The sequence below is a fragment of the Tursiops truncatus genome, chromosome 5 (genome assembly GCF_011762595.2).
Source record: "Tursiops truncatus isolate mTurTru1 chromosome 5, mTurTru1.mat.Y, whole genome shotgun sequence".
NCBI lineage: Eukaryota > Metazoa > Chordata > Mammalia > Artiodactyla > Delphinidae > Tursiops > Tursiops truncatus.
This window is the reverse complement of record NC_047038.1, coordinates 13,144,878-13,170,084: the sequence shown is the minus strand read 5'-3', so window position 1 is coordinate 13,170,084 and position 25,207 is coordinate 13,144,878. Positions and strand designations below refer to the sequence as shown.

The window sequence follows — 25,207 nt, the reverse complement described above, 5'->3', positions numbered from 1 at the left end:
AAAGAAGACCAAAAGACAACCCTCAGAATGGGAGAAAATATTTGCAAATGAAGCATCTGACAAAGGATTAATCTCCAAAATTTACAAGCAGCTCATGCAGCTCAATAACAAAAAAACAAACAACCCAATCCAAAAATAGGCAGAGACCTAAATAGACATTTCTCCAAAGAAGATATGCAGACTGCCAACAAACACTGGAAAGAATGCTCAACGTCATTAATCATTAGAGAAATGCAAATCAAAACTACAATGAGATATCATCTCACACCAGTCAGAATGGCCATCATCAAAAAATCTACATACAATAATGCTGGAGAGGGTGTGGAGAAAAGGGAACTCTCTTACACTGTTGGTGGGAATGTGAATTGGTACAGCCACTATGGAGAACAGTATGGAGGTTCCTTAAAAAACTGCAAATAGAACTACCATATGACCCAGCAATCCCACTACTAGGCATATACCCTGAGAAAACCATAATTCAAAAAGAGTCATGTACCAAAATGCTCATTGCAGCTCTATTTACAATAGGCAGGAGATGGAAACAACCTAAGTGTCCATTATTGGATGAATGGATAAAGAAGACGTGGCACATACATACAATGCAATATTACTCAGCCATAAAAAGAAACAAAATTGAACTATTTATAAGGCGGTGGATGGACCTACAGTCTGTCATACAGAGTGAAGTAAGTCAGAAAGAGAAAGACAAATACCGTATGCTGACACATATATATGGAATAAGAAAAAAAAATTCATGACGAACCTAGCGGTAAGACAGGAATAAAGACACAGACCTACTAGAGAATGGACTTGCGGATATGGGGAGAGGGAAGCGTAGGCTGTGACAAAGTGAGAGAGTGGCATGGACATATATACACTACAAACATAAAATAGATAGCTAGTGGGAAGCAGCTGCACAGCACAGGGAGATCAGCTCAGTGCTTTGTGACCACCTAGAGGGGTGGGATAGGGAGGTTGGGAGGGAGGCTGATGCAAGAGGAAAGAGATAAGGGAACGTATGTATATGTATAATGGATTCACTTTGTTATAAAGCAGAAACTAACACACCATTGTAAAGCAATTATACTCCAATAAAGATGTAAAAAAAAAAAACATGGTATATCACTCCATCAGTTTTTATCATCTTTAATTTTTTTCCATCAGTGTCTTACAGTTTTCCGCATACAGGTCTTTTGTCTCCTTAGATAGGTTTACTCCTAGGTATTTTATTCTTTTTGTTGCAATGGCAAATGGGAGTGTTTCCTTAATTTCTCTTTCAGATTTTTCATCATTAGTGTATAGGAATGCAAGAGATTTTTGTGCATTAATTTTGTATCCTGCTATTTTACCAAATTCATTGATTAGCTCTAGTAGATTACTGGTAGAATCTTTAGGATTCTCTGTGTATGGTATCATGTCATCTGCAAACAGTGACAGCTTTCCTTCTTCTTTTCCAATTAGGATTTCTTTTATTTCTTTTTCTTCTCTGATGGCTGTGGCTAAAACTTCCAAAACTATGTTGAATAATAGTGGTGAGAGTGGGCACCCTTGTCTTGTTCCTGATCTTAGTGGAAATGCTTTCAGTTTTTCACCATTGAGAACAATGTTGGCTGTGGGTTTGTCATATATGGCCTTTATTATGTTGAGTTAAGTTCCCTCTATGTCTACTTTCTGGAGTGTTTTTAACATAAACTGATGTTGAATTCTGTTAAAAGCTTTTTCTGAATCTATTGAGATGATGATAAGGTTTTTCTCCTTCAATTTGTTAATATGGTGTAACACATTGATTGATTTGTGTATATTGAAGAATCCTTGCATTCCTGGGATAAACCCCACTTGATCATGGTGTATGATCCTTTTAATGTGCTGTTGGATTCTGTTTGCTAGTATTTTGTTGAGGATTTTTGCATCTATGTTCATCAGTGATATTGGCCTAGAGTTTTCCCTCTGTGTGACAACTTTGTCTGGTTTTGGTATCAGGGTGATGGTGGCCTCATAGAATGTGTTTGGGAGTGTTCCTCCCTCTGCGATAGTTTGGAAGAGTTTGATAAGGACAGGTATTAGCTCTTCTCTAAATATTTGATAGAATTCACCTGTGAAGCCATCTGGTCCTGGGCTTTTGTGTGTTGGAAGATTTTTAATCACTGTCTCAATTTCAGTGCTTGTGATTGGTCTGTTCATATTTTCTTTCTTCCTGGTTTAGTCTCGGAAGACTGTGTTTTTCTAAGCCTTTGTCCACTTCCTCCAGGTTGTCCATTTTATTGGCATACAGTTGCTTGTAGTTGTCTCTCATGATCGTTTTGTATTTCTAGTGTCAGTTGTTACTTCTCCTTTTTCATTTCTAATTCTATTCATTTGAGTCTTCTCCCTTTTTTTCTTGATGAGTCTGGCTAATGGTTTATCAATTTATCTTCTGAAAGAACCAGCTTTAGATTTATTGATCTTTGCTATTGCTTGCTTCTTTTCCTTTTCATTTATTACTGATCTGATCTTTATGATTTCTTTCCTTCTGGTAACTTTGGGGTTTTTTTGGTTCTTCTTTTAGTGCTTTAGGTGTAAGGTTAGGTTGTTTCTTTGAGATGCTTCTTGTTTGTTGAGGTATATAAACGTCCCTCTTAGAACTGCTTTTGTTGCATCCCATAGGATTTGGGTCATCATGTTTTTATTGTTATTTGTTTCTAGGTATTTTTTTATTTTCTCTTTGATTTCTTCAGTGATCTCTTGGTTATTTAGTAGCGTATTGTTTACCCTCCACGTGTTTGTATTTTTTACAGATTTTTTCCTGTAATTGATATCTAGTCTCATAGCGTTGTGGTCTGAAGATATACTTGACATGATGTCACTTTTCTTCAATTTAGCAAGGCTTGATTTGTGTGTGACCCAAGATATGATCTATCCTGGAGAATGTTCCATGAGCACCTGAGAAGAAAGTGTATTTTGTTGGTTTTGGATGGAATGTCCTGTAAATGTCAATTAAGTCCATCGTGTTTAATGTATCATTTAGAGCTTGTGTTTCATTATTTTCATTTTGGATGATCTATCCATTGTTGAAAGTGGGGTGTTAAAGTACCCTTCTATTATTGTGTTACTGTCAATTTCCCCTTTTATGGCTGTTAGCATTTGCCTTATGTATTGAGGTGTTCCTATGTTTGGGTGCATAAATATTTACAATTGTTATTTCTTCTTCTTGGATTGATCCCTTGATCATTATGCAGCATCTGTCTTTGTCTCTTGTAATAGTCTTTATTTTAAAGTCTATTTTGTCTGATATGAGAATTGCTACTCCAGCTTTCTTTTGATTTCCATTTGCATTGAATATCTTTTTCCATCTCCTCACTTTCAGTCTGTATGTGTCCCTAGGTCTGAAGTGCGTCTCCTGTAGACAGAATATATACGGGTCTTGTTTTATTATCCTTTTGGGCAGTATGTGTTTTGATTGGAGCACTTAATCCATTTACATTTAAGGTAGTCCTCGATATGTATGTTCCCATTACCATTTTCTTAATTGTTTTGAGTTTGTTATTGTAGGTATTTTCCTTGTCTTCTTTTTCCTGCCTAGAGAAGTTCCTTTAGCATTTGTTGTAAAGCTGGTTTGCTGGTGCTGAACTCTCTTAAATTTCACTTGGCTGTAAAGGTTTTAATTTCTCCGTCAAATCTGAATGAGATCCTTGCTGGGTAGAGTAATCTTGGTTGTAGGTTTTTCCCTTTCATCACTTTAAATATGTCCTGCCACTCCCTTCTAGCTTGCAGAGTTTTGGCTGAAAGATCAGCTGTTCACCTTATGGAGATTCCCTTGTATGTTATTTGTTGATTTTCCCTTGCTTCTTTTAGTATTTTTTCTTTGTATTTAATTTTTGACAGTTTGATTAATATGTGTCTTGGCGTGTTTCGCCTTGGATGTATCCTGTATGGAACTCTGCCTTTCCTGGACTTGATTGACTATTTCCTTTACCACTTTAGGAAAGCTTTCAACTATAATCACTTCAAATATTTTCTTAGTCTCTTTATTTTTCTCTTCTTCTTCTGGCACCCCTAAAATTCGAATGTTCGTGCATTTACTGTTGTCCCAGATGTCTGTGATCCTGTCCTCAATTCTTTTTATTCTTTATTCTTTAGTTTGTTCTGCAGTAGTTATTTCCACTCTTTTATCTTTCAAGTCAGTTATCCGTTCTTCTGCCTCAGTTATTGTGCTACTGATTCCTTCCAGAGAATTTTTAATTTCATTTATTGTGTTGTTCCTCATTGTCTGTTTGCTGTTTAGTTCTTCTAGGTCCTCGTTAAACGTTTCTTGTATTTTCTCCATTCTATTTTGAAGATCTTGGATCATCTTTACTATCATTACTCTGAATTCTTTTTCAGGTAGACTGCCTATTTTCTCTTCATTTGTTTGGTCTGGTGGATTTTTATGTTGCTCCTTCATCTGCTGTGAATTTCTCTGTCTTCTCATTTTGCTTAACTTACTGCGTTTGGGGTCTCCTTTTCACAGGCTGCAGGTTTGTAGTTCCTGTTGTTTTTGGTGTCTGCTCCCAGTGGGTAAGGTTGGTTCAGTGGCTTGTGTAGGCTTTCTGGTGGAGGGGATTGGTGCCTGTGTTCTGGCGGATGAGCCTGGATGTTGCATTTCTCATGGGCAGGACCATGTCTATTGGTGTGTTTTGGGGTTTCTGTGAACTTATGATTTTAGGCAGCCTCCCTGCTAATGTGTGGGGTTGTGTTCCTCTCTTGCAAGTTTTTTGGCATAGGGTGACTAGCACTGTAGCTTGCTGGTCGTTGAGTGGAGCTGGGTCTTATGTTGAGGTGGAGATCTCTGGGAGAGCTTTCAACATTTGATATTACGTGGGGCCGGGAGGTCTCTGGTGGTCCAATGTCCTGACCTCAGCTCTCCCACGTCAGAGGCTCAGGCCTGACACCCAGCCTGAGCACCAAGACCCTGTCAGCTACAGGGCTCAGAAGAAAAGGGAGAACAAAAGGAAGAAAAAATAAAATAAAATAAAATAAAATAAAGTTATTAAAATAAAAGATAAGGAAAATATTTTTTAAAACAAAAAAATAAAAAAGTAATAAAAGAAAAAGAAAGAAGAGAACCAATCCAAAAAACAAATCCACCAATGATAACAAGCGCTAAGAACTATCCAAAAAAAAAAAATGGACAGATAGAACTCTAGGACAAATGGTAAAAGCAAAGCTGTACAGAGAAAATCTCACCAAGAAGCATGCACCTACACATTCATGGAAAGAGAAAAAGGAAAATACACACACACACACACACACACACACACACACACACATATATAAAGGAAGAGAGCAACCAAATCAATAAACAAATCTAGCAATGATAATAAGCTCTAAATGCTAAACTAAGATAAACATAAAACTAGAGACAAATTAGATGCAGAAAGCAAATCCCAAGTCTACAATTGCTCCCGAAGTCCACCGCCTCAATTTTGGGATGATTCGATGTCTATTCAGGTATTCCACAGATGCAGGTACATCAAGTTGATTGTGGAGATTTAATCTGCTGCTCCTGAGGCTGCTGGGAGAAAGTTCCCTTTCTCTTCTTTGTTCGCACAGCTCCTGACGTTCAGGTTTGGGTGTGGCCCCACCTCTGCATGTAGGTCGCCCTCTGACATGTTTTTTGCCCAGACAGGATGGGGTTAAAGTAGCAGCTGATTCGGGGGCTCTGACTCACTCAGGCCAGGAGCAGGGAGGGATACGGAATGTGGGGTGAGCCTGTGGTGGTAGAGGCCCTTGTGACGTTGCAACAGCCTGAGGTGTGCCGTTTGTTTTCCCAGGGAGGTTGTCCCTGGATCACGGGATCCTGGCGGTGGCGGGCTGCACAGGCTTCTGGGAGGGGAGGTGTGGATAGTGACCTGTGCTTGCACACAGGCTTCTTGGTGGCTGTAGTAGCAGCCTTAGCGTATCATGCCTGTCTCTGGTGTCCATGCTGATAGCCGCGGCTTGCACCCATCTCTGGAGCTCGTTTAGGCGGTGATCTGAAGCCCCTCTCCCCGCACACCTCGAAACAATGGTCTCTTGCCTCTTAGGCAGGTCCAGACTTTTTCCTGGACTCCCTCCCGGCTAGCTGTGATTCACTAGCCCCCTTCAGGCTGTGTTCACACAGCCAACCCCAGTCCTCTCCCTGGTATCTGACCTCTGAAGCCCGAGCCTCAGCTCCCAGCCTCCACCTGCCCCGGCAGGTGAGCAGACAATCCTGTCAGGCTGGTCATTGCTGGTTGGCAGGGTTTCGCTGTGTGGAAATCTCTCCGCTTTGTCCTCTGCATCCCTGTTGCTGCGCTGTCCTCTGTGGCTCCGAAGCTTCCCCACTGCCTACTCCCCGTCTCCGCCACTGAGGGGGCTTCCTAGTGTGTGGAAACTTTTCCTCCTTCACAGCTCCCTCCCAGAGGTGCAGGTACTGTCCTTATTCTTTTGACTCTGTTTTTTCTTCTGTTTTTGCCCTACCCAGGTACGTTGGGAGTTTCTTGCTTTTTGGGAAGTCTGAGGTCTTCTGCCAGGTTCAGTAGGTGTTCTGTATGAGTTGTTCCACATGTAGATGTATTTTTGATGTATTTGTGGGGAGGAAGGTGATCTCCATGCCTTACTCCTCCACCACCTTGAAGGTCCCTCCAAGAAATATAACTTTAATGTTCTAAATATGTTCATACAATAAGTTGCTAATCTATGAAAAGGTAATTTTCTGGTGTGAAATTTGGGATTTCTCCTATGTTCATAACTCACCTCATGTAATTTTTGAATAGACTATTTTTTAAGAGCAGTTTAGGTTCACAGCAATTGAGGGGAAGTTAACAGACTTCTCCTACACTTCCTGCCCCCATACATACATTGCCTTCCCCATTATCAACATGCCACGATGGAGTGGTACATTTGTTAAAACTTATGTACCTACATCACACAATATTATCACCTAGAGGCGATAGTTTTCATTAGAGTTCACTCTTGGTATTGTACATTTTATGGGTTTGGATAAATTTATAATGATATATATCCACCATTATAGTATCATATAAAGTAGTTTCACTGTCCTTAAAATTTTCTATGCTTTGCCTACACTTATTCATCTCTCTCTCTCTCCTCCTTAAGCCCTTATAACTACTGATCTTTTAACTGTCTCCATAGTTTGCCTTTTCCAGAATGTCATATAGCTGGAATCATATACTATGTAACCTTTTCAGACTGGCTTCTTTAATTTAGTGATATGCATTTAAGTTTCCCCCGTGTCTTTTCATGGTGACGTAGCTCATTTCTTTTAAGTGCTGAATGATATTCTATTGTTTGGATGTACCAGTTTGTTTATCCATCACCAGCTGAAGAACATCTTGGTTGCTTCCAAGTTTTGGCAATTATGACAAAGCCTGCTATAATATAAACATCCATGTGCACGTTTTTTGTGAACATAAGGTTTTCAACTCCTTTGGCTAGATACAGAGGAATGCAATTGTCGGATCCTATGGTAAGAGTGTATTTACTTTTGTAAGACAACAGCAAACTCCCTTCAAAAGTGGCTGTACCATTTTGCATTCCTACCAGCAATGAATGAGAGTTCCTATTGCTCTTTGTCAGCATATGGTGGTGTCAGTGTTCTGGATTTTGGCCACTGTAATAGGTATATCTGGCACTTATTTGGTGTAACGAGTGGTATCTCATTGTTGTTTTAATTTGCATTTTTACATAGGATTTGGAGTATCTTTTCATTTACTTATTTGTCATCTGTAAATCTTTGGTGAGGTGTCTGTTAAGGTCTTTGGCTCAATTTTTTAAATCCAGTTGTTTTCTTACTGTTGAGTTTTAAGGATTCTTTGTATATTTTGGGTAATAGTCCTTTATTAGATATGGTTTTTTTGGTAAATATTTTCTCCCAATATATGATTTCAATTTTCATTTTCTTTATAATTTTTTTTTTTTTTTTTGGCGGTACGCGGACCTCTCACTGTTGTGGCCTCTCCCGTTGCGGAGCACAGGCTTCGGACGCTCAGGCTCAGCGGCCATGGCTCATGGGCCCAGCCGCTCCGCGGCATGTGGGATCTTCCCGGACCGGGGCACGAACCCGTGTCCCCTGCATCGGCAGGCGGACTCTCAACCACTGCGCCACCAGGGAAGCCCCAATTTTCATTTTCTTGATAGTGTCTTTCACAGAGCAGAAAAATTTAATTTTAATGAAGTCCAACTCACCAGTTGTTTCTTTCATGGATCATACCTTTGGTGTTGTATCTAAAAGCTCATTGCCAAACCCAAGATTATCTAGATTTTTCTCCTATGTTATCTTCTAGGAGTTTTATAGTTTTGCATTTTACATTTAGATCTGTGACCCATTTTGAATTAATTTTTATGTAAGTTCTCTATCCAGATTCATTCACGTGAATACCTAATTGTTCTAGCACCATTTGTTAAAAAAAGACTATCTTTGCTCCATTGTATTACCTCTGCTCCTTTGTCAAAGATCAGCTAACTGTATTCATGTGGGTCTATTTCTGGGTTCTGTTCCATTGATCTATTTGTCTGTTGTTTCACTGATATCACCCTGTCTTGGTTACTGTAGGTTTCAAGTAAGTCTTGAAGTGCAGTACAGTGTCAGTCCTCCGACTTTGTTCTTCTTCTTCAATGTTGTATTGACTATTCTAGGTCTTTTGCCTCTCCATTCAAACTTTAGAATCAGTTTGCTAATATCCACAAAATAACCTGGTGGGATTTCAATTGGAATTGCACTAAATCTATAGATCAAGTTGGGAAGAAAAGACATCTTGACAATATTGAGTCTTTTTATCCATGAACATGGGCTATCCTCATTTATTTAGTTCTTCTTTGCTGTTTTTCATCAGAGTTTTGTAGTTTTCCTCATATATATTTGGTTAGATTTACACCTAACTACTTAATTTTGGGGGTGCTAATGCAAATGACAATGTGTAAATGAGACTGTGTTTTCAATTTCAAATTCCACTTGTTTATTGCTGGTATATAGGAAAGCAATTGACTTTTGTATATTAACCTTGTATCCTACAACCTTGTTATAATCACTTCTTTGTTCCAGGGTTTTTAGTTTTTTATTCTTTTGGACTTTTTACATAGATAATCATGTTATCTGAAAACAAATTCTTCTTTCCCAACCTGCATACCTTTTACTTCCTTTTTTTGGGGGGGGGGGTCAAACTGCATTAGCTAGTACTTCCAGTATGATCTTGAAAAGAGGTGGTGAGAGGGGACACCCTTGCCTTGTTCCTGATCTTAGTGGGAAAGCTTTCAGTTCCACAGCTGTAGATTTTTTATAGATATTCTTTACAAAACTGAGGAAGTTTCCCTTTGTTCCTAGTTTACTGAGAGATTTTTTTTTATCATGAATGGGTGCTGTATTTTGTCAAATGCTTTTTCTGCATCTATGATATGATTCCCAAATGATTTTTAATGTAGATATTAATAATAAGGTTAGATCACACTTCTGGGTCTGGTGAGTAGCATATAAAGAAAGATATGTTATAAATGTGTTATGCATCTCTCTTTATCTAACCCACCATATAACTGCCAAACGACAATGGTTGAATATTTACTTAACCTGAGATAACAAAGTTAAAATGAGACAGAAAAGTAGAAACCTTTAAGGAGAAATACAAGAATTCTATCAGAAATACACTAAAAACTAAAGCAAACATTTAAAATTACTATTAAAAGCTTTTCAGATATTAATCACCACCAATATTCCTACCTTTTGGACAAGAAATGACCAAATGGTACTAGAAATTTTTTCAAGAGCTCATGGAGTGCTTCCAAAATCATATCCTCATAGTGTACCATAAAGAAAGTCTCAACAAATATTAAGAATCAATATCATATAGACCATGATCTGTGGTCTCTATTTAACCAGATTAGAAATTAGTAATAAAAAGGAGTCTAAATACCCATGTATTGGGGAATTTGAAGTTAGACTTCTAAAAAATTCATGGATCAAAAAAAAGATCATAATGAATGTTTCATTTTACATGTATAAATTTGGGCATTTATAACCAATCCTCTCCCTAATTTGCTATAGATTAGCAAAAAACCTCTGCTACTTGGCAGAAGTAAAACCTTGAGTATTTGAAGAGAAACATATGCTGCATATGAGATATGTGGCTTGAGACAGACTCCCTCTGGCCTTTTCTTAAACCTATCCAAAAAATCTACACATTAACCTAAAATACAAGACTTTATCCTTCCTGCAAGCACAACTTAGCTTTGGGTTAGCTAAAGTATGCTTAACTTCCCTCCCTGACTTCATGTTTAGTGCATAGGTGGTAAAACTGGTAATGAAGAATAGAAATAAATAGTCAACATTAGGTTATTATGCCTCAAACTGTAGTCTGAGTTTCCTGAGAAAATCTGCTTTTTAAAGTAGCTGAACATGTCTTTCTTCAAATATACCTCTAAATCCTTAATATTTCAAACACTTCAATTAGTACAGTTTTTTCACCAAACCAACATGACATCAGATAATATTTAATATCTTTAGAAAAATCCACTTAGCTATGAGTTACAAATGTTTTACTATAAATCCTAAGAAGCACGTTCTGTAATAATCTGAAATTATGTCTTCTTTTTACTCTAAAGTGAGTTTACATAGGTCTGGTTTTTACACAGCTAAGAGTTATTTTTAAAATCCCTGCAGGTCTTACCTAGTACACATTCCTAAATAGAAATAAATAATGTTCTTGTCCCTCCAGAGTTTATAATTTAGTAAATAATCCTAGACTGGGGTAAAACCCCTCTTCTTCAAAGTTGTAAATCTTTTGATAGTTAAATCAGTCCATGTAAGAGAACAAGCGAAATAGCAAGATGACAGAAGAGGAAGTAAAACTGAAAAACAACAAACAATTAGACATGACTAATTGGCCACACTGCATCCCATTAATTTTACTTAATGTTCCTATAGTGTTAGAACAAATGACATTAAACAACCAAAAAGTAACACTGTTCTTGTTCTAAAACTCTCAGGACCCACATACAATAACTAAGGTCTCATCATGTACACTGGTTTGTAGAATGTGGAAAAGATGTGATCATTCTTTCAGAGGTGCTTAAATATCAATAAGTCAATAAGGATTTATTGAAAACATACTGTGCAAAATAGTGTATTAGGCAATGGGGAAAATAAAGGAAAACATAAGACTCTTCTACCTTGAAGTGCTTACAATCTACTTGGGAAGATAAGATTTTCATGAAGAAAGACAGAGGGGGAGGGAGGGACTGAGAAGGAAGACAAGGAGACAGAGAAAGAGAGGCATAATACAATGTATAATATTTATGACAAGATATAATTCATTGCTAAATTTTGTAAGAAAGATTAAAAGTGATATGGAAATTCAGGAAAGATGAGAGTCTGTAAAGTTGAAAATATCTTCCCAATCTCTGGAAATACTTGTACTTTTATGCCCCTGTGAACAAGGTTATTAAATTCCATTTCATCAGATCTTCAAGTTAAATTTATATATTTAATTCCACCTCTAGTCACACAAGCACTCTTTCCTCTCCCTTCTTTGCCTACTCATCCTTGAGTACTCATTTCTTTTGGAAAGACTGTCTTTCCTTTCCCACCATCATGTATACTTTTTCTTTCTTCCTGGTCTCTCAGATGAACTTCAGCATATGGTATCAGCTACAGATGGATGCTTCAACAGCACCCTGTGCATTCTTTGTCCCAAAAATGTAATCATAGTAAAACGTGATAAATGCCATCCATCTTTCCTACTAGACCATAAGTTCCAAGACTGCAGATAACACGTTTACCTTTGATTTTTATTCTTTTCCTAGCATCTATTACAGTTCCTGGCTTAATAGGTATCTTCTGAATAAATGAATGTGCAATAATATGTATCCTGTTAAGAGGATGTGGCACATATATACAATGGAATATTACTCAGCCATAAAAAGGAACAAAATTGAGTTATTTGTAGTGAGGTGGATGGACCTAGAGACTGTCATACAGAGTGAAGTAAGTCAGAAAGAGAAAAATGAATACTGTATGCTAACACATATATATGGAATCTAAAAAAAAATAAATGGTGCTGAAGAACCGAGGGGTGGGACAGGAATAAAGAGGCAGACATAGAGAATGGACTTGACATGGGGAGGGGAAAGGGTAAGCTGGGACGAAGTGAGAGAGTGGCATGGACTTATATATACTACCACATGTAAAATAGATAGCTAGTGGGAAGCAGCCACATAGCACAGGGAGATCAGCTCGGTGCTTTGTGATCACCTAGAGGGGTGGGATAGGGAGGGTGGGAGAGAGACGCGAGAGGGAGGGGATATGGGGATATATGTATAGCTGATTCACTTTGTTATACAGCAGAAACTAACACAACATTGTAAAGCAATTAAACTCTAATAAAGATGTTAAAAAAAACGTTTCCTGGCCTTTAAAGTAAACAATATTCAGAAGAAAATAGCAGTATAGTTTTCTAACATACCATTTGAAGGGCTGAAAGTTCTTCTGTTAGTCGAGAAATCTGTACATTATATTGTTTTCTTGTATTTGCAACCTGTAAATTAAGATATCTATGAATTATTTAGGTCTACAGTAAAAATAATTAACATCCAATAAAAACATTTAGAATAATAATTTTGATAAAAAATAAAACTATAACTTTTAGGGCATAAAGGATAAGCACACGATGTATTAAAGAGTCAAGAATTTATCATAACAGTGGAAGTAAGTGAACAGGATGATGTCTCCTAATGTGTTTGTCAAATTTTGGTCTTTATAACGGGTTCTCTTTCAATTAAAATTTACCATATTAGAAATGAAAACAGAAAATTTCAAAATAATTACTTATTAATCCCTTTATAAATAATAACTAAAGTCATTACAGGTTAACAAAAAATACACTTTTGTGAAAATATGTGTATTTCCCCAAAATTAAAAAAATTTTAGAAAAGTGTTATTAGTTTACATTTTTGCAAATTTCCTTAATGTCTATGGCTTAATAGAAGATAGCTAGACTCTCATATCTATTTCCATGTTCAAGCTGTTGTGTTGTTGCATACCATCAACTTCTGGAAGACAACCCTGCAAAGTCATGAGAGAATGACTGTGAAAAAAGCAAACTGTTTTACTCTAATTATGAAAGTAGGTATGATTTTGCAGACCACCTGAACAATACTTTGAGATCTGCTACCACAGAGCAAGTCAGGAGAAAAACTGAAATATACACTAAAAATGTAATTAATAACTTTTAAGGCACTTTTGTTTTATAAACAGAAGAATATTTTTATAGTACACATCATATTTCAGTGTCACATTACTTTATAAGAAAAACCCTTATTTTAATTAGCAGTTAAATATCTTCAGAAATAGCAGAATTTATGTGTACAGAGTAATTTCAAGAATTAGTCACATCTCCTCAGGGTGGCTCCTAAGACAATATTTTTTTCTAATATCTACTCATGTTTTAATAAATTTATTTATTTATCTTTGGCTGTGTTGGGTCTTTGTTGCTGTGCGTGGGCTTTCTCTAGTTGTGGTGAGCGGGGGCTACTCTTCGTTGCAGTGTGCGGCCTTCTCATTGTGGTGGTTTCTCTTGTTGCGGAGCACATGCTCTTGGCGTGTGGGCTTCAGTAGTTGTAGCTCGCGGGCTCTAGAGCTCACGCTCAGTAGTTGTGGCACACGACTTAGTTGCTCTGTGGCATGTGGGATCTTCCCGGACCAAGGCTCGAACCCGTGTCCCCGGCATTGGCAGGCAGATTCTTAACCACTGCGCCACCAGGGAAGTCCCTACTCATGTTTTTAAAAAGACCATGAAGAATATTGATCCTGATGATATATCATCAGTACACATTTATGACCCAAAGGTTTTTGGAAATTTTATAGCATCTTATAAAATGGATTATTTCTCAAACATGATGTAAACCTTCTGTAGAACATTTACAACACTGCTATATACTTTAGTTAATCAAACTAGAGTTATCTTTTGGAAGGCCTGCCGAGCATATTATATGTGGGTCCATTTCCGTTCCATTTTAGGTTATAATTTGATGTAGCTTTTCCTATGAAAAATTATATTAAAAATCAACCCACCCTATTTACAGGTCAGTGACAATCACAGTTAGCATTTATTGAGATTTAATGTGTTATGAACTGTCCAGAGTGCTTTACGTGTCATTATCTCATTAATTCTCACAACAACATGATGAAGTAGTTATTATCCCCATTATAGATAAGGAATATTCAAGCTGAAACTAAGTCATGAAGGTTCCTAGAATAAAATAATTTTGGTTCTTATAAGCCCAATCATGTCTGTCTGTCTCTCACATAGTTTTTTAAAAGTGTTCTTTTAGTACCTAGAAATGATGCAGGTAACATGAGGGTTTATGATCATAATAGTATATATATTTTGAAATCACTTATGTTAATAATTTCATAGATAGTCTTTATGAATATGCAGGAAAGCATATTAATGTAAATATTACAGTAAAAATGAAAACAGGAATTTCTACTTTTGCTAATCCATCTATCTGACAAAATATCAAATTAAAAATTACAACCAAGGCTTTTTGAAGAAGTGGCTGGCTGATTCTAGGTCTGAGGCAAGGAAAGTACAAGATGAGAAATATCATTTATCCAGGAAAACTAGAGAGACAAATTGAGAATAAAAATGAAGACTGATGGCAATGAATCATGAAATAAAAAAATAAAAACGAATCCATCATAACAAACAAAGGGGGCAGGACTCTAGCCCTAACCAAAAAATAACAACTAATAAATGTATAGAAAGATTGACAGAAATAGAATTTCTAATTACCCAATATATTTATTTATTTTAGACAAGGATTATCAATGGATGACAAAACCACTGGATGAAAGATTTTGGTGGAAAAGGATAGCTGCATGGTCTTCAAGTATCTTCCCCAATTATTCATAAAGTATAAAATGGAAAGATCTGGTCTTAACACTTTAATCATGTGGTCAAGCTCAGCATCACCAGTGTACAACTGACATTACAGCTTCCTGATGTGATGAAGTGGGATGTAGGTATACACATCACTCTGCCAGAAATGACCTGAATCTAATCAAAACGAAACAGTCACATGGATCCAAATGTGGAATATTCTGAAGGATTCTACAAAGGATTCTTTGTCATATACAAAGGAAGGCAGGGGACTGGGTTAAATTGAGGGAGACTACAGAGACGTGGTAGTCAAATACAATGATGCATAAACATGGATTGGATCCTGAATTTTAAAGACCAAACAGCTATAAACAATATTTTAGGGAAATTCGAGTGTGAATTGAAGTAATGTTGATGTTTTTTAAGACATGGTAATTGTGGTGTGGTTGTGTAGCAAAATGTCCTTTTTCTGGGGAAGCAGATGACAAGATGAAGTGTCATGAGGCCTGCAGTCTATGTCTGAATGTTTGGCAGAAGGGAAGAGTGTGTATGTAACATAGAGAGAGATGGAATGGGTGTAGCAAGACACGAAGAGTTTTCTGGGTGAGAGGTAAATAAGTGTTCATTATACGGCTCTTTCCTTTCTATGGGTTTGAAAATTTCTAAAAATAAAAAAAATACAAAATTCACGAGAAACAGTTTCTCATAGTGATTGAGAGTAGAGCTCATCTGCAACCCAGTTCTGCTACTTCCTAGAGGTGGAACCCTAAGCGAGTTAGTTAACTACTCTGTTTTTCAGTTTTTTCATCTTTAAAATGGGTTTTTGTGGTTTCTTCCTCCTAAACTCACTTTACACTTTTTAACTTTACCACACCACTTATGAATTAATTCATATCCATACCAGAGGAAAAGGCAAATAAATGTATGTCTTCCCTCTCTCTTTATATGAAAGCAAACTTATATTTCCAAGACAGTTTTAACTTTCATAAGGCTTGCAATTCAAACTAAGAAACAACTCATCGCTTTAACACAGAAAAATAAGATTTAGTCTTGATAATGGAATTGCAAACAACAACACAATTCACAAATCATATAGGTATCTGCATGATGCAACTGAAACAACGCTAGGCTCAGTATAGCAAGGAGAAGGTTTGAGTCTAAGTTCTGGCTTTAATTAGTGTACAATTTTGAGCTAGCCAATAACCTCTCATGGGTTTCAGCTTCATTACAAATAAAATAAGAGGTTAAAGCAGATTTCTCTTGTACTCCAGTCCTAAGACACTCTAAGATACTGCAAATAACAGTGGGTTTTCTTCTCTTGCTTCTTGTATGTTCTAAGTTTCTTTTTGACCCTTCTTCCTAGCCTAAATCTCTCTCCTTCCCACTTGCCCTACCCCCTACCTCTACCTCACCCTGGCACCAATGTTAGGGGCTACTATCATGAGATGATTTTTATATGAAATTTAGCACAATTGATACAATCAGCTGACAAATAATTACCTAGGTCCACAAGGCAAAAACTCAGGTAGTATCTACTCTTAAGCTGTTGAAATTCTGTAAAATTTTGAATTTTAAATATAATTAAAACCCCCTTACTTCCTTCCTGGTTCTTATGGCAGCATCTTGCACAAGCCGAGAAACGGTTTCTTTCATTTTCTCTATATCTTCTTCTTTTTGCTTCTCCTCAAGCAGAGCCTTCAGAAAATAATAATTTGATGTTATTATAGGTCACATCGTTATTAATAGAGATTATGTAATAAATGGGTAAAAACCCATCCACTAATCACTTTCTTGAAAGCATACCTCTTATGCGAAACTTCTGAGACATCTCCACTTTGAGATCTTGCCTAAGTTATGAATGATATTTATTTTCCTTAACCTCCTCACGGACCTTGTCCTAACTAAAAATTTATTCTTTTCCTCTGATATTTGTTTTAGCCAGTAACATCACTCTTCTAATCTCTACGGCTGGGAATTTAGGATTATTTTTTAATTTTCTTTCTCCTTTATTCCCTATGTAAAACAAATAATCAAATCTAAATATTATATTCTTGGAAAAATCTCTTAGATTTCCCTTTCTTTCCATTATTTGGTTTTATTCAAATTATGTCCCTTGTCACCTCATACCTCCATCACTGTAGACACCACCTACTTCCTCTCCATGAAATTTCTAACCAATCAATCATTTTCATCTCACCTAAAAAATACTCTTATAAGCCTAGTTGTCAGTCACATCCCATTTCTTTGCTTCCCTGTGGAGCAAAACTCCTCTAAAGTCTGCACTTGCACATTTCCAAAACTTTGTTATGTTCACTCTGATCAGGCTTTCACTGTCCATGATCTCTATACTGCTAACCCATGAGAGTCAATTTTGCATAATTATCTTATTGATCTGTCAAACAGCACTTGAGATAATGGATTACTTTCTTTTCTTTGTTTTACTTTCTATACTTGGCTTTTAGCACACCCTAGTATTGGTTTTCCTCTTAACTCACTGATTATTCCTTTTGAGTCTGCAATGCTGTTTCTTCCTCTTCTCCTGAACCTCTCTATTATTGAACTACCCAAGTCTTAGTCCTTGGTCCTTTTCTCTATCCACATCCACCCCTTGGTGGTCTAATCCAATCTCGCAGTTTTAAATGCCATTTATATGCTGAAAAGTCCCAAGTTTACATGTCTAGTTCAAATATCTTCCTGAGCCTGGAACTCCTCCAATTTTAGGTTTGAATGAATCTTTTTTTTCTTTTTTTTATAAATATCATTACAGAGTAAGCAGCTCTGTGTTCTGATCCCACTGTCTTGCAAAGATACCATACACATTCCTATCTCTGTTTTTGTTGTTTAATAAACTTCCTCCTACTTAAATAGGTAAGCTAGGGAGAAGTAATAGCTGTTTTGATATAACAATCTTGTCATGGAGAATGGGACAATGGGGAAAAGGGAAGTTTCATAAGAAACTATGGTAAGGTTGTGCTTCATACCTGTTTGTATGATTGGTTAAGAGAACTTCTTGGAACAAGCAACTGAAGGTGGGAACCCTCTGGTAATTAAGCAGTAAGTCAAGAGGGAACTTAATACTGTAGCCATAAACAGGCAATTTACGGTTCAAGCCCAATTTGTGGATTTGAGACTTGGATGAAAAGATTTAAGGGACAGGGATGAGTATTATTACTACTACCTTCTCTGTCCATTGTGCTCCACAGAAAATATTCATTTTTATGACCTGATGTTAAGAATGCTCATAGGCTTCGGAGAAGAGAGAGACACAATTCTGCCCTGTTCTTAATTTTTCTAGTTAACTTAGGCGTTTAGAGGAATTCCCAAGCATATTATGTATTCTGTTCCTTTCATCCATTCTAAAAGATCACAGAAGGGAATAGTATCTGAAAGGTATAAAAAGCACCTTAGCATTCCCCACAGCTTAGATTTGGATAATTGTTTCTTTTTTATTTCTTAGTAGCTTCTTACCATGCAACTTATAGCTTGTTTTGTTTTTAATAGTTCTCTTGGAAAACCATCTATCATATAAGAAAGAAAACATAAATAAAACAAAGTATTTCCTTTGTAATCCCCATATGTCCCAGTGGAGTACTATGCATACACTATGAATTCAATAAATGTTGATTAAATGAAATAATAATTTAATGATTGCTTCGTAAGGGAGCCAGCAACATTAAAAACATCACTAATCATTAGAGAAATGCAAATCAAAACTACAAGGAGGTGTCACCTCACACCAGTCAGAATGGCCATCATCAAAAAATCTACAAACAATAAATGCTGGAGAGGGTGTGGAGAAAAGGGAACCCTCTTGCGCTGCTGGTGGGAATGTGAATTGGTACAGCCACTATGGAGAACAGTATGGAGGTTCCTTAAAAAACTGCAAATAGAACTACCATACGACCCAGCAATCCCCCTACTGGGCATATACCCTGAGAAAACCATAATTCAAAAAGAGTCATGTACCAAAATGTTCATTGCAGCTCTATTTACAATAGCCAGGAGATGGAAACAACCTAAGTGTCCATCATCAGATGAATGGATAAAGAAGATGTGGCACATATATACAATGGAATATTACTGAGCCATAAAAAGAAACGAAATTGAGCTATTTGTAATGAGGTGGATTGACCTAGAGTCTGTCATACAGAGTGATGTAAGTCAGAAAGAGAAAGACAAATACTGTATGCTAACACATATACATGGAACTTAAGAAAAAAAAATGTCCTGAAGAACCTAGGGGTAAGACAGGAATAAAGACACAGACCTACTAGAGAATGGACTTGAGGATATGGAGGGGGAAGGGTAAGCTGTGACAAAGTGAGAGAGTGGCACGTACATACATACACTACCAAACGTAAAATTGACAGGTAGTGGGAAGCAGCTGCATAGCACAGGGATATCAGCTCGGTGCTTTGTGACCACCTAGAGGAGTGGGATAGGGAGGGTGGGAGACGCAAGAGGGAAGGGATATGGGAACATATGTATATGTATAACTGATTCACTTTGTTATAAAGCAGAAAGTAACACACCATTGTAAAGCAATTATACTCCAATAAAGATGTAAAAAAAAAAAGCAAACCTATTTTGTGACTTCTATAAACTAAATACCATTAAATGAAAGTGGTAAAAGATGTGATATGTGGTAGCATAGTAATCACAATTATTAGAGGGTTAAAAAAAAGGAGCAGTGACATGAAGTCTCGGGTTAATAAATCTTTATAGTTAATTTAATTCCTGTCAATTAAGCTTCTGCTCTATTAGAGTAATTGTGTAAGTAATGAAGGCGAAATGAAGATTAATAAGATTCACCTGATTCAAGTGACTAAAATACAGAGTATACATACTGCGGTAAGTACTTTAACAGATTTTTTTTTTTAAAGTATAAGACTACAGGGGATGAAGATTAGTTACACAGGACTGGCGACATAAAAAACATCTAATGAAAGTTTTAGGAGACGGTTGACATTTTATCATATTTTATGATGTTAACTCTTAACATCAAGAATGTATCAATAGTATGCCTATTAATGGTGAGCAATTTCATTTTTATGCATTAATTCTGTAGTTACTGAGTCCCTTACTATCAGGTCATATGGGAGAATGTTCAGTATTTCATTATTTTATTTATTATCTATTTATTATTATTTATAAACATGGTTACTAGTTTTCTTACCCGATTTTTTTGAAGGTTAGCTTCTTCCAGGAGTTGCATGCTATTTCTGGCTCTTACAATAGCTTCGTATTTCTCATTTTCTAATTCATAGCACTTTGCTTGTAAGTCTCTGGTCTGTTTTTCCAAATGTATTTTTTCTGCTCTTAATTGGGTAGCTTCTTGGATTGTCACACATAACCTAAAAATTAATAGTAATGTTGAGAAAGTTAAATATTTCTAAAAAGGAGGGAGACAGGAGGTTTACAGAGTATCTATTACAGGACAGGCATTATTACAGTTACTTTCACATGTATCTTCTCATTTGATTCACACAAAAGTTCTGTAAAGTAGGTTTCATTATTTCCATTTAAAAGAATAACAAACAGACCCAGAGAGCTTAAACATTTTAAACATTTAATTAAGGTCATATGAATAATGAGCAGTGGGGCTTAGACTGAGCCTAGATATTATGACTCTGATTATGTTACATTTTCTACACTTTCCTACTTATGTTAACTCATACTGTCTTATACAGTTACATGACAGTGTTATAAAGCAAACGCTTAAAGAATAAGCTGTTCTTTCTATTTATATGGTCTTTTTGTCTTTTAGTTTTTTACTTGGTTCCCCTTTACTACTCTCTACCCAGGTAACCCATGTTAACTTACTAATGTATATCTTTGAATATTTTTCTCCATGTTCACAAAATCATATGATTCTTATATACACACACATATACACATAAATATACATACACAGTATATACACATCAATCCACAGGTTTTTAAACACAATTTTTCGTGTTATAAAAATTAAGATCATAGTATATAACCTTTTCTGCACTTGCTTTTTTTATTCAATAACACCTTGTAAAAATCCCTTCAAGAAATACATCCAGAAGCTCTTTCCTTTCCTAGTCTGACGGATGCAACTTCTCCTCACTGTTAATTTGTATTTACTGTTAATTTGTATTTCTCTAATTACTGGAGAGTTCAGGCATATTTTAAAAGTTTGCTAGCTATGTGAATTGTCTTTCAATTTCCTCCTCATATCCTTTGCCTACTTTTTCCTGATGGCTTATTAATTTTGCTTGTCCCTTTATAAGAACTTTTTGAATATTAAGATATTTAACCCTCAGTCTGTTCTGTATGCTGCAAATATCTTTTCCCAAATCTACTTTTTTGTTGTGGCCTATTGACTCTATTTAGGAAATCTTTATTACACTAAAAATGCTCACTTGAATACAGCTAAATTTGACTATTTTTTTCAACATCTGGGATTTCAGTTTTTATAAAGATGATCTCGTTTATCCATAGATGGTTAATGTAAGCTCCTAGATTTCCTCAAAAAAATGTTATAACTTTAATATTTTTACCTGTAAATCTTTAATCAATCTGGAATTTACTTCTGAATGTGCTATAAGACAGGAGTCCAATTTAACTTTCTTCCAGATTGATAGTCAGTTGTATGAGTACCATTAGTAACTGATGAATTGAAATAAACCCTTATATCTAAAATGTGAAAATATCATGATTTACTTATCAATTGTCATGATTCACTGATCTATTTGTCTAGTCTAGGCCCAAGTCATATTAACTTGATTATAGTGGCTTTACAATATGTTCTGATATGTTCTGGTAAGACAGTTCTTCCCTTGCATTACATATGTTTCTTTGGTTTTTTTCAGGCATTTCTTTTCTAAGTGGTGGCATGAGAAGCCATAATGAACGTAACTGTATTTTCATTGTCACCCTTGCATTTCCCAGCTTTTCCATCACACATTTAGCTGTCCTATTCTTTGCCATATTTAGGTTTATTAATGTTGTACCTCTTTCAAAATGGTGATTTATTTTTTCATTATATAAGGTCCCTCTTTATTCTATTTTCTGTTTTTCCCATTAAACCCTACCTTATGTAATATTAATATTGTCATTCCTGCTTTCCTTTTGTTTACAGTTGTTAATATTCTCCACTAACACCTTTATTTTAAATTGAAAACAAATCTTCATCTTTCCTTTCTTGATACCTTTGTTCTAGTTCATTTACTCTTTAAGGTATTTTCTAAAATAACACATTATTAGGCTTTAATCAAAATCTGCAGGTCTCTGCTTTTTAATGGAATACAGTCCTCTCATACTGTAATGATTTACATACATGACATGCTTCACTCCATGTTACTTTGGTTAAAGCACTGTGGTAGAAGATGAAGCAATCTCTACCTCTCCCACAGAGGTACAGGACATCTGGCACTTTCTAGCACAGTTCACCCATTCACTTCACCATGGCCTCTTGGGGGCCAGGCAGAGGAGGTGGACTCATGAAGGGTTTATGCCATCTTCATCTCCCAAGAGTCCATGTGTCTCAACAGGGCAAGCTTTGTTTAGGACTCTGTGAATTCCAATCTTCAGTCAAGGCACTCTGACACTCACCTCCAGGCTTCACACCCACACATGTCAGAAAAAGCCTTGCAACTAAAGGATTTACATGTATTTAACAGTCCATCAGCCACAGCAACCATGTGGCTCTGAAAAGTCACGCTGGTGTTAGGGGTGGAGTTATAGGAAAGTAGATTCAGATCATCAGCTTCATAATTTAAAGGTTTCCATAATTTTATAACATAAAAGACATATTACACCTGTTATTATTCTCATAAAGCACTTCTATATCCTCTACAGCCAAATCTTATATGAATCCTTTCTTTCAACTTACTAAAATTGGGCCAAATTCCCGCTCTATAATAATAGTAACAACAATGATAATAACAAACACCTGTAAGAACATTCTTTGTGCTAGGTACTTTACATATGTTAAAGAAAACATAATCTTCAATATCTTCAATGATGCTATGAAATAGGTTATAGCATTAGCCTATGAGGTAGGATATGAGATTATATCATATAAATTATGAGGTAGGTTAAATCATTATATTTATTTTATAGATAGAGAAACGGAAGAACAAAAAGGGTAAGCAATGTGCCCAAGGTTATTGATCTAGTTACTGGTGAAACTGGAGTTTGAACTCAGTCAGTTTGGGTCCAGAGTCAGTGTTCTTAACAAATATGCTATACTGCCAAATAGAAACTTCCACCTAAGGATGTCCACTCTCACCACTATTATTCAATGCAGTCTTGGAACTCCTAGCCACGGCAATCAGAGAAGGAAAAGAAATAAAAGGAATCCAAATTGGAAAAGAAGAATTAAAAATGTCACTGTTTGCAGATGACATGATACTATAGATAGAAAATCCTAAAGATGCCACCAGAAAACAACTAGAGCTAATAGATGAATTTGGTGAAGTTGCAGGAGACAAAATTAATGCACAGAAATCTCTTGCATTCCTATACACTAATGAATAAAAATCTGAAAGAGAAATTAAGGAAACAGTCCCATTTACCATTGCAACAACAAAAAAAATAAAATACCTAGGAATAAACCTATCTAAGGAGGTAAAAGACATTTACTCAGAAAACTATAGGATACTGATGAAAGAAAGCAAAGATGACATAAACAGATGGAGAGATATACCATGTTCTTGGATTGGAAGAATCAACAGTGTGAAAATGACTATACCACCCAAAGCAATCTACAGATTCAATGCAATCCCTATCAAATTACCAATAGCATTTTTCACTGAACTAGAACAAAAAATTTTACAATTTGTATGGAAACACAAAAGACCCCAATAGCCAAAGCAAACTTGAGAAAGAAAAACAGAGCTGGAGGAATCAGGCTCCCTGACTTCAGGCTATACTGAAGCCTGAAGCTACACAAAGCTATACAAAGCTACAGTACTCAAAACAGTATGGTACTGGCACAAAAACAGAAATATAGATCAATGGAACAGGATAGAAAGCCCAGAGATAAACCCACGCACCTATGGTCGCCCAATCTATGACAAAGGAGGCAAGAATATACAATGGAGAAAAGACAGCCTCTTCAATAAGCGGTGCTGGGAAACTGGACAGTCACATGTAAAAGAATAAAACTAGAACACTCCCTAACACCACACACAAAAATAAACTCAAAATGAAATAAAGACCTAAATGTAAGACCAGACACTATAAAACGCTCACAGGAAAACAGGGAAGAACATTCTTTGACATAAATCACAGCAAGATCTTTTTTCACCTACCTCCTAATGAAAATAAAAACAAAAATAAACAAATGGGACCTAATGAAACTTAAAAGCTTTTGCACAGCAAAGAAAAGCATAAACGAGATGAAAAGACAACCCTCAGAATGGGAGACAATATTTGCAAATGAAGCAGCTGACAAGGGATTAATCTCCAAAACATACAAATAACTCATGCAGCTCAATATCAAAAAAACAAACAACCCAATCAAAAAATGGGCAGAAGACCTAAACAGACATTTCTCCAAAGAAGACATACAGGTAGCCAAGAGGCACATGAAAAAATGCTCAACATCACTAATTATTAGAGAAATGCAGATCAAAACTACAATGAGGTATCACCTCACACCAGTCAGAATGGCCATCATCAAAAAATCTACATACAATACAGGCTGGAGAGGGAGTGGAGAAAAGGGAAGGAACCCTCTTGCACTGTTGGTGGGAATGTAAATTAATACAACCACTGTGGAAAACAGTATGGAGGTTCCTTAAAAAACCAAAACTAGAACTACCATATGACCCAGCAGTCCCACTACTGGGCATATACCCTGAGAAAACCATAATTCAAAAAGGCACATGCACCCCAATGTTCACTGCAACACTATTTACAAAAGCCAGGTCATGGAAACAACCTAAATGTCCATCGATGGATGAATGGATAAAGAAGATGTGGTACATATATATACAATGGAATATTAGTCATAAAAAGGAACAAAACTGGGTCATTTGGAGAGATGTGGATGGACCTAGAGTCTGTCATACAGAGTGAATTAAGTAAGAAAGAGAAAACACAAATATCGTATATTAACTCCTACATGTGGAATCTAGAAAATGGTACAGATGAACCTATTTGCAGGGCAGGAATAGAGACGCAGATGTAGAGAATGGACGTGTGGATATGGTGGGGGGAAGCGGGGGGATGGATGAACTGGGAGATTGGGATTGACATATATACACTACTATGTGTAAAACAGATAACTAGTGGGAACCTGCTGTATGGTGCAGGGAGCTCAGCTTGGTGCTCTGTGGTGACCTAGATGGGTGGGATTGGGG

At 36.4% G+C, this 25,207-nt stretch overlaps 1 protein-coding gene and 1 long non-coding RNA gene across 7 annotated transcripts in view; one reads left to right on the top strand and one right to left on the bottom strand.

Annotated features, from left to right (window-relative positions):
• Positions 1-25,207, bottom strand: part of SCLT1 (sodium channel and clathrin linker 1) — a 282,762-nt gene that overhangs the window by 110,411 nt on the left and 147,144 nt on the right. For all 6 annotated transcript variants that reach the window (XM_073804837.1, XM_073804838.1, XM_019927932.3 and 3 more), the window contains 3 exons: positions 20,044-20,221; positions 16,464-16,562; positions 12,450-12,521 (listed from right to left, as the gene is read on the bottom strand). In XM_073804837.1, the coding sequence (XP_073660938.1) occupies positions 12,450-12,521; positions 16,464-16,562; positions 20,044-20,221 (349 nt within the window). The remainder of the gene's footprint in view (positions 1-12,449; positions 12,522-16,463; positions 16,563-20,043; positions 20,222-25,207) is intronic.
• The window catches only part of LOC141278742 (uncharacterized), a 100,783-nt gene continuing 81,862 nt past the window's right edge, over positions 6,287-25,207 (top strand). The window contains exon 1 of the long non-coding RNA XR_012331865.1: positions 6,287-6,406. This is a non-coding gene — a long non-coding RNA (uncharacterized lncRNA). The remainder of the gene's footprint in view (positions 6,407-25,207) is intronic.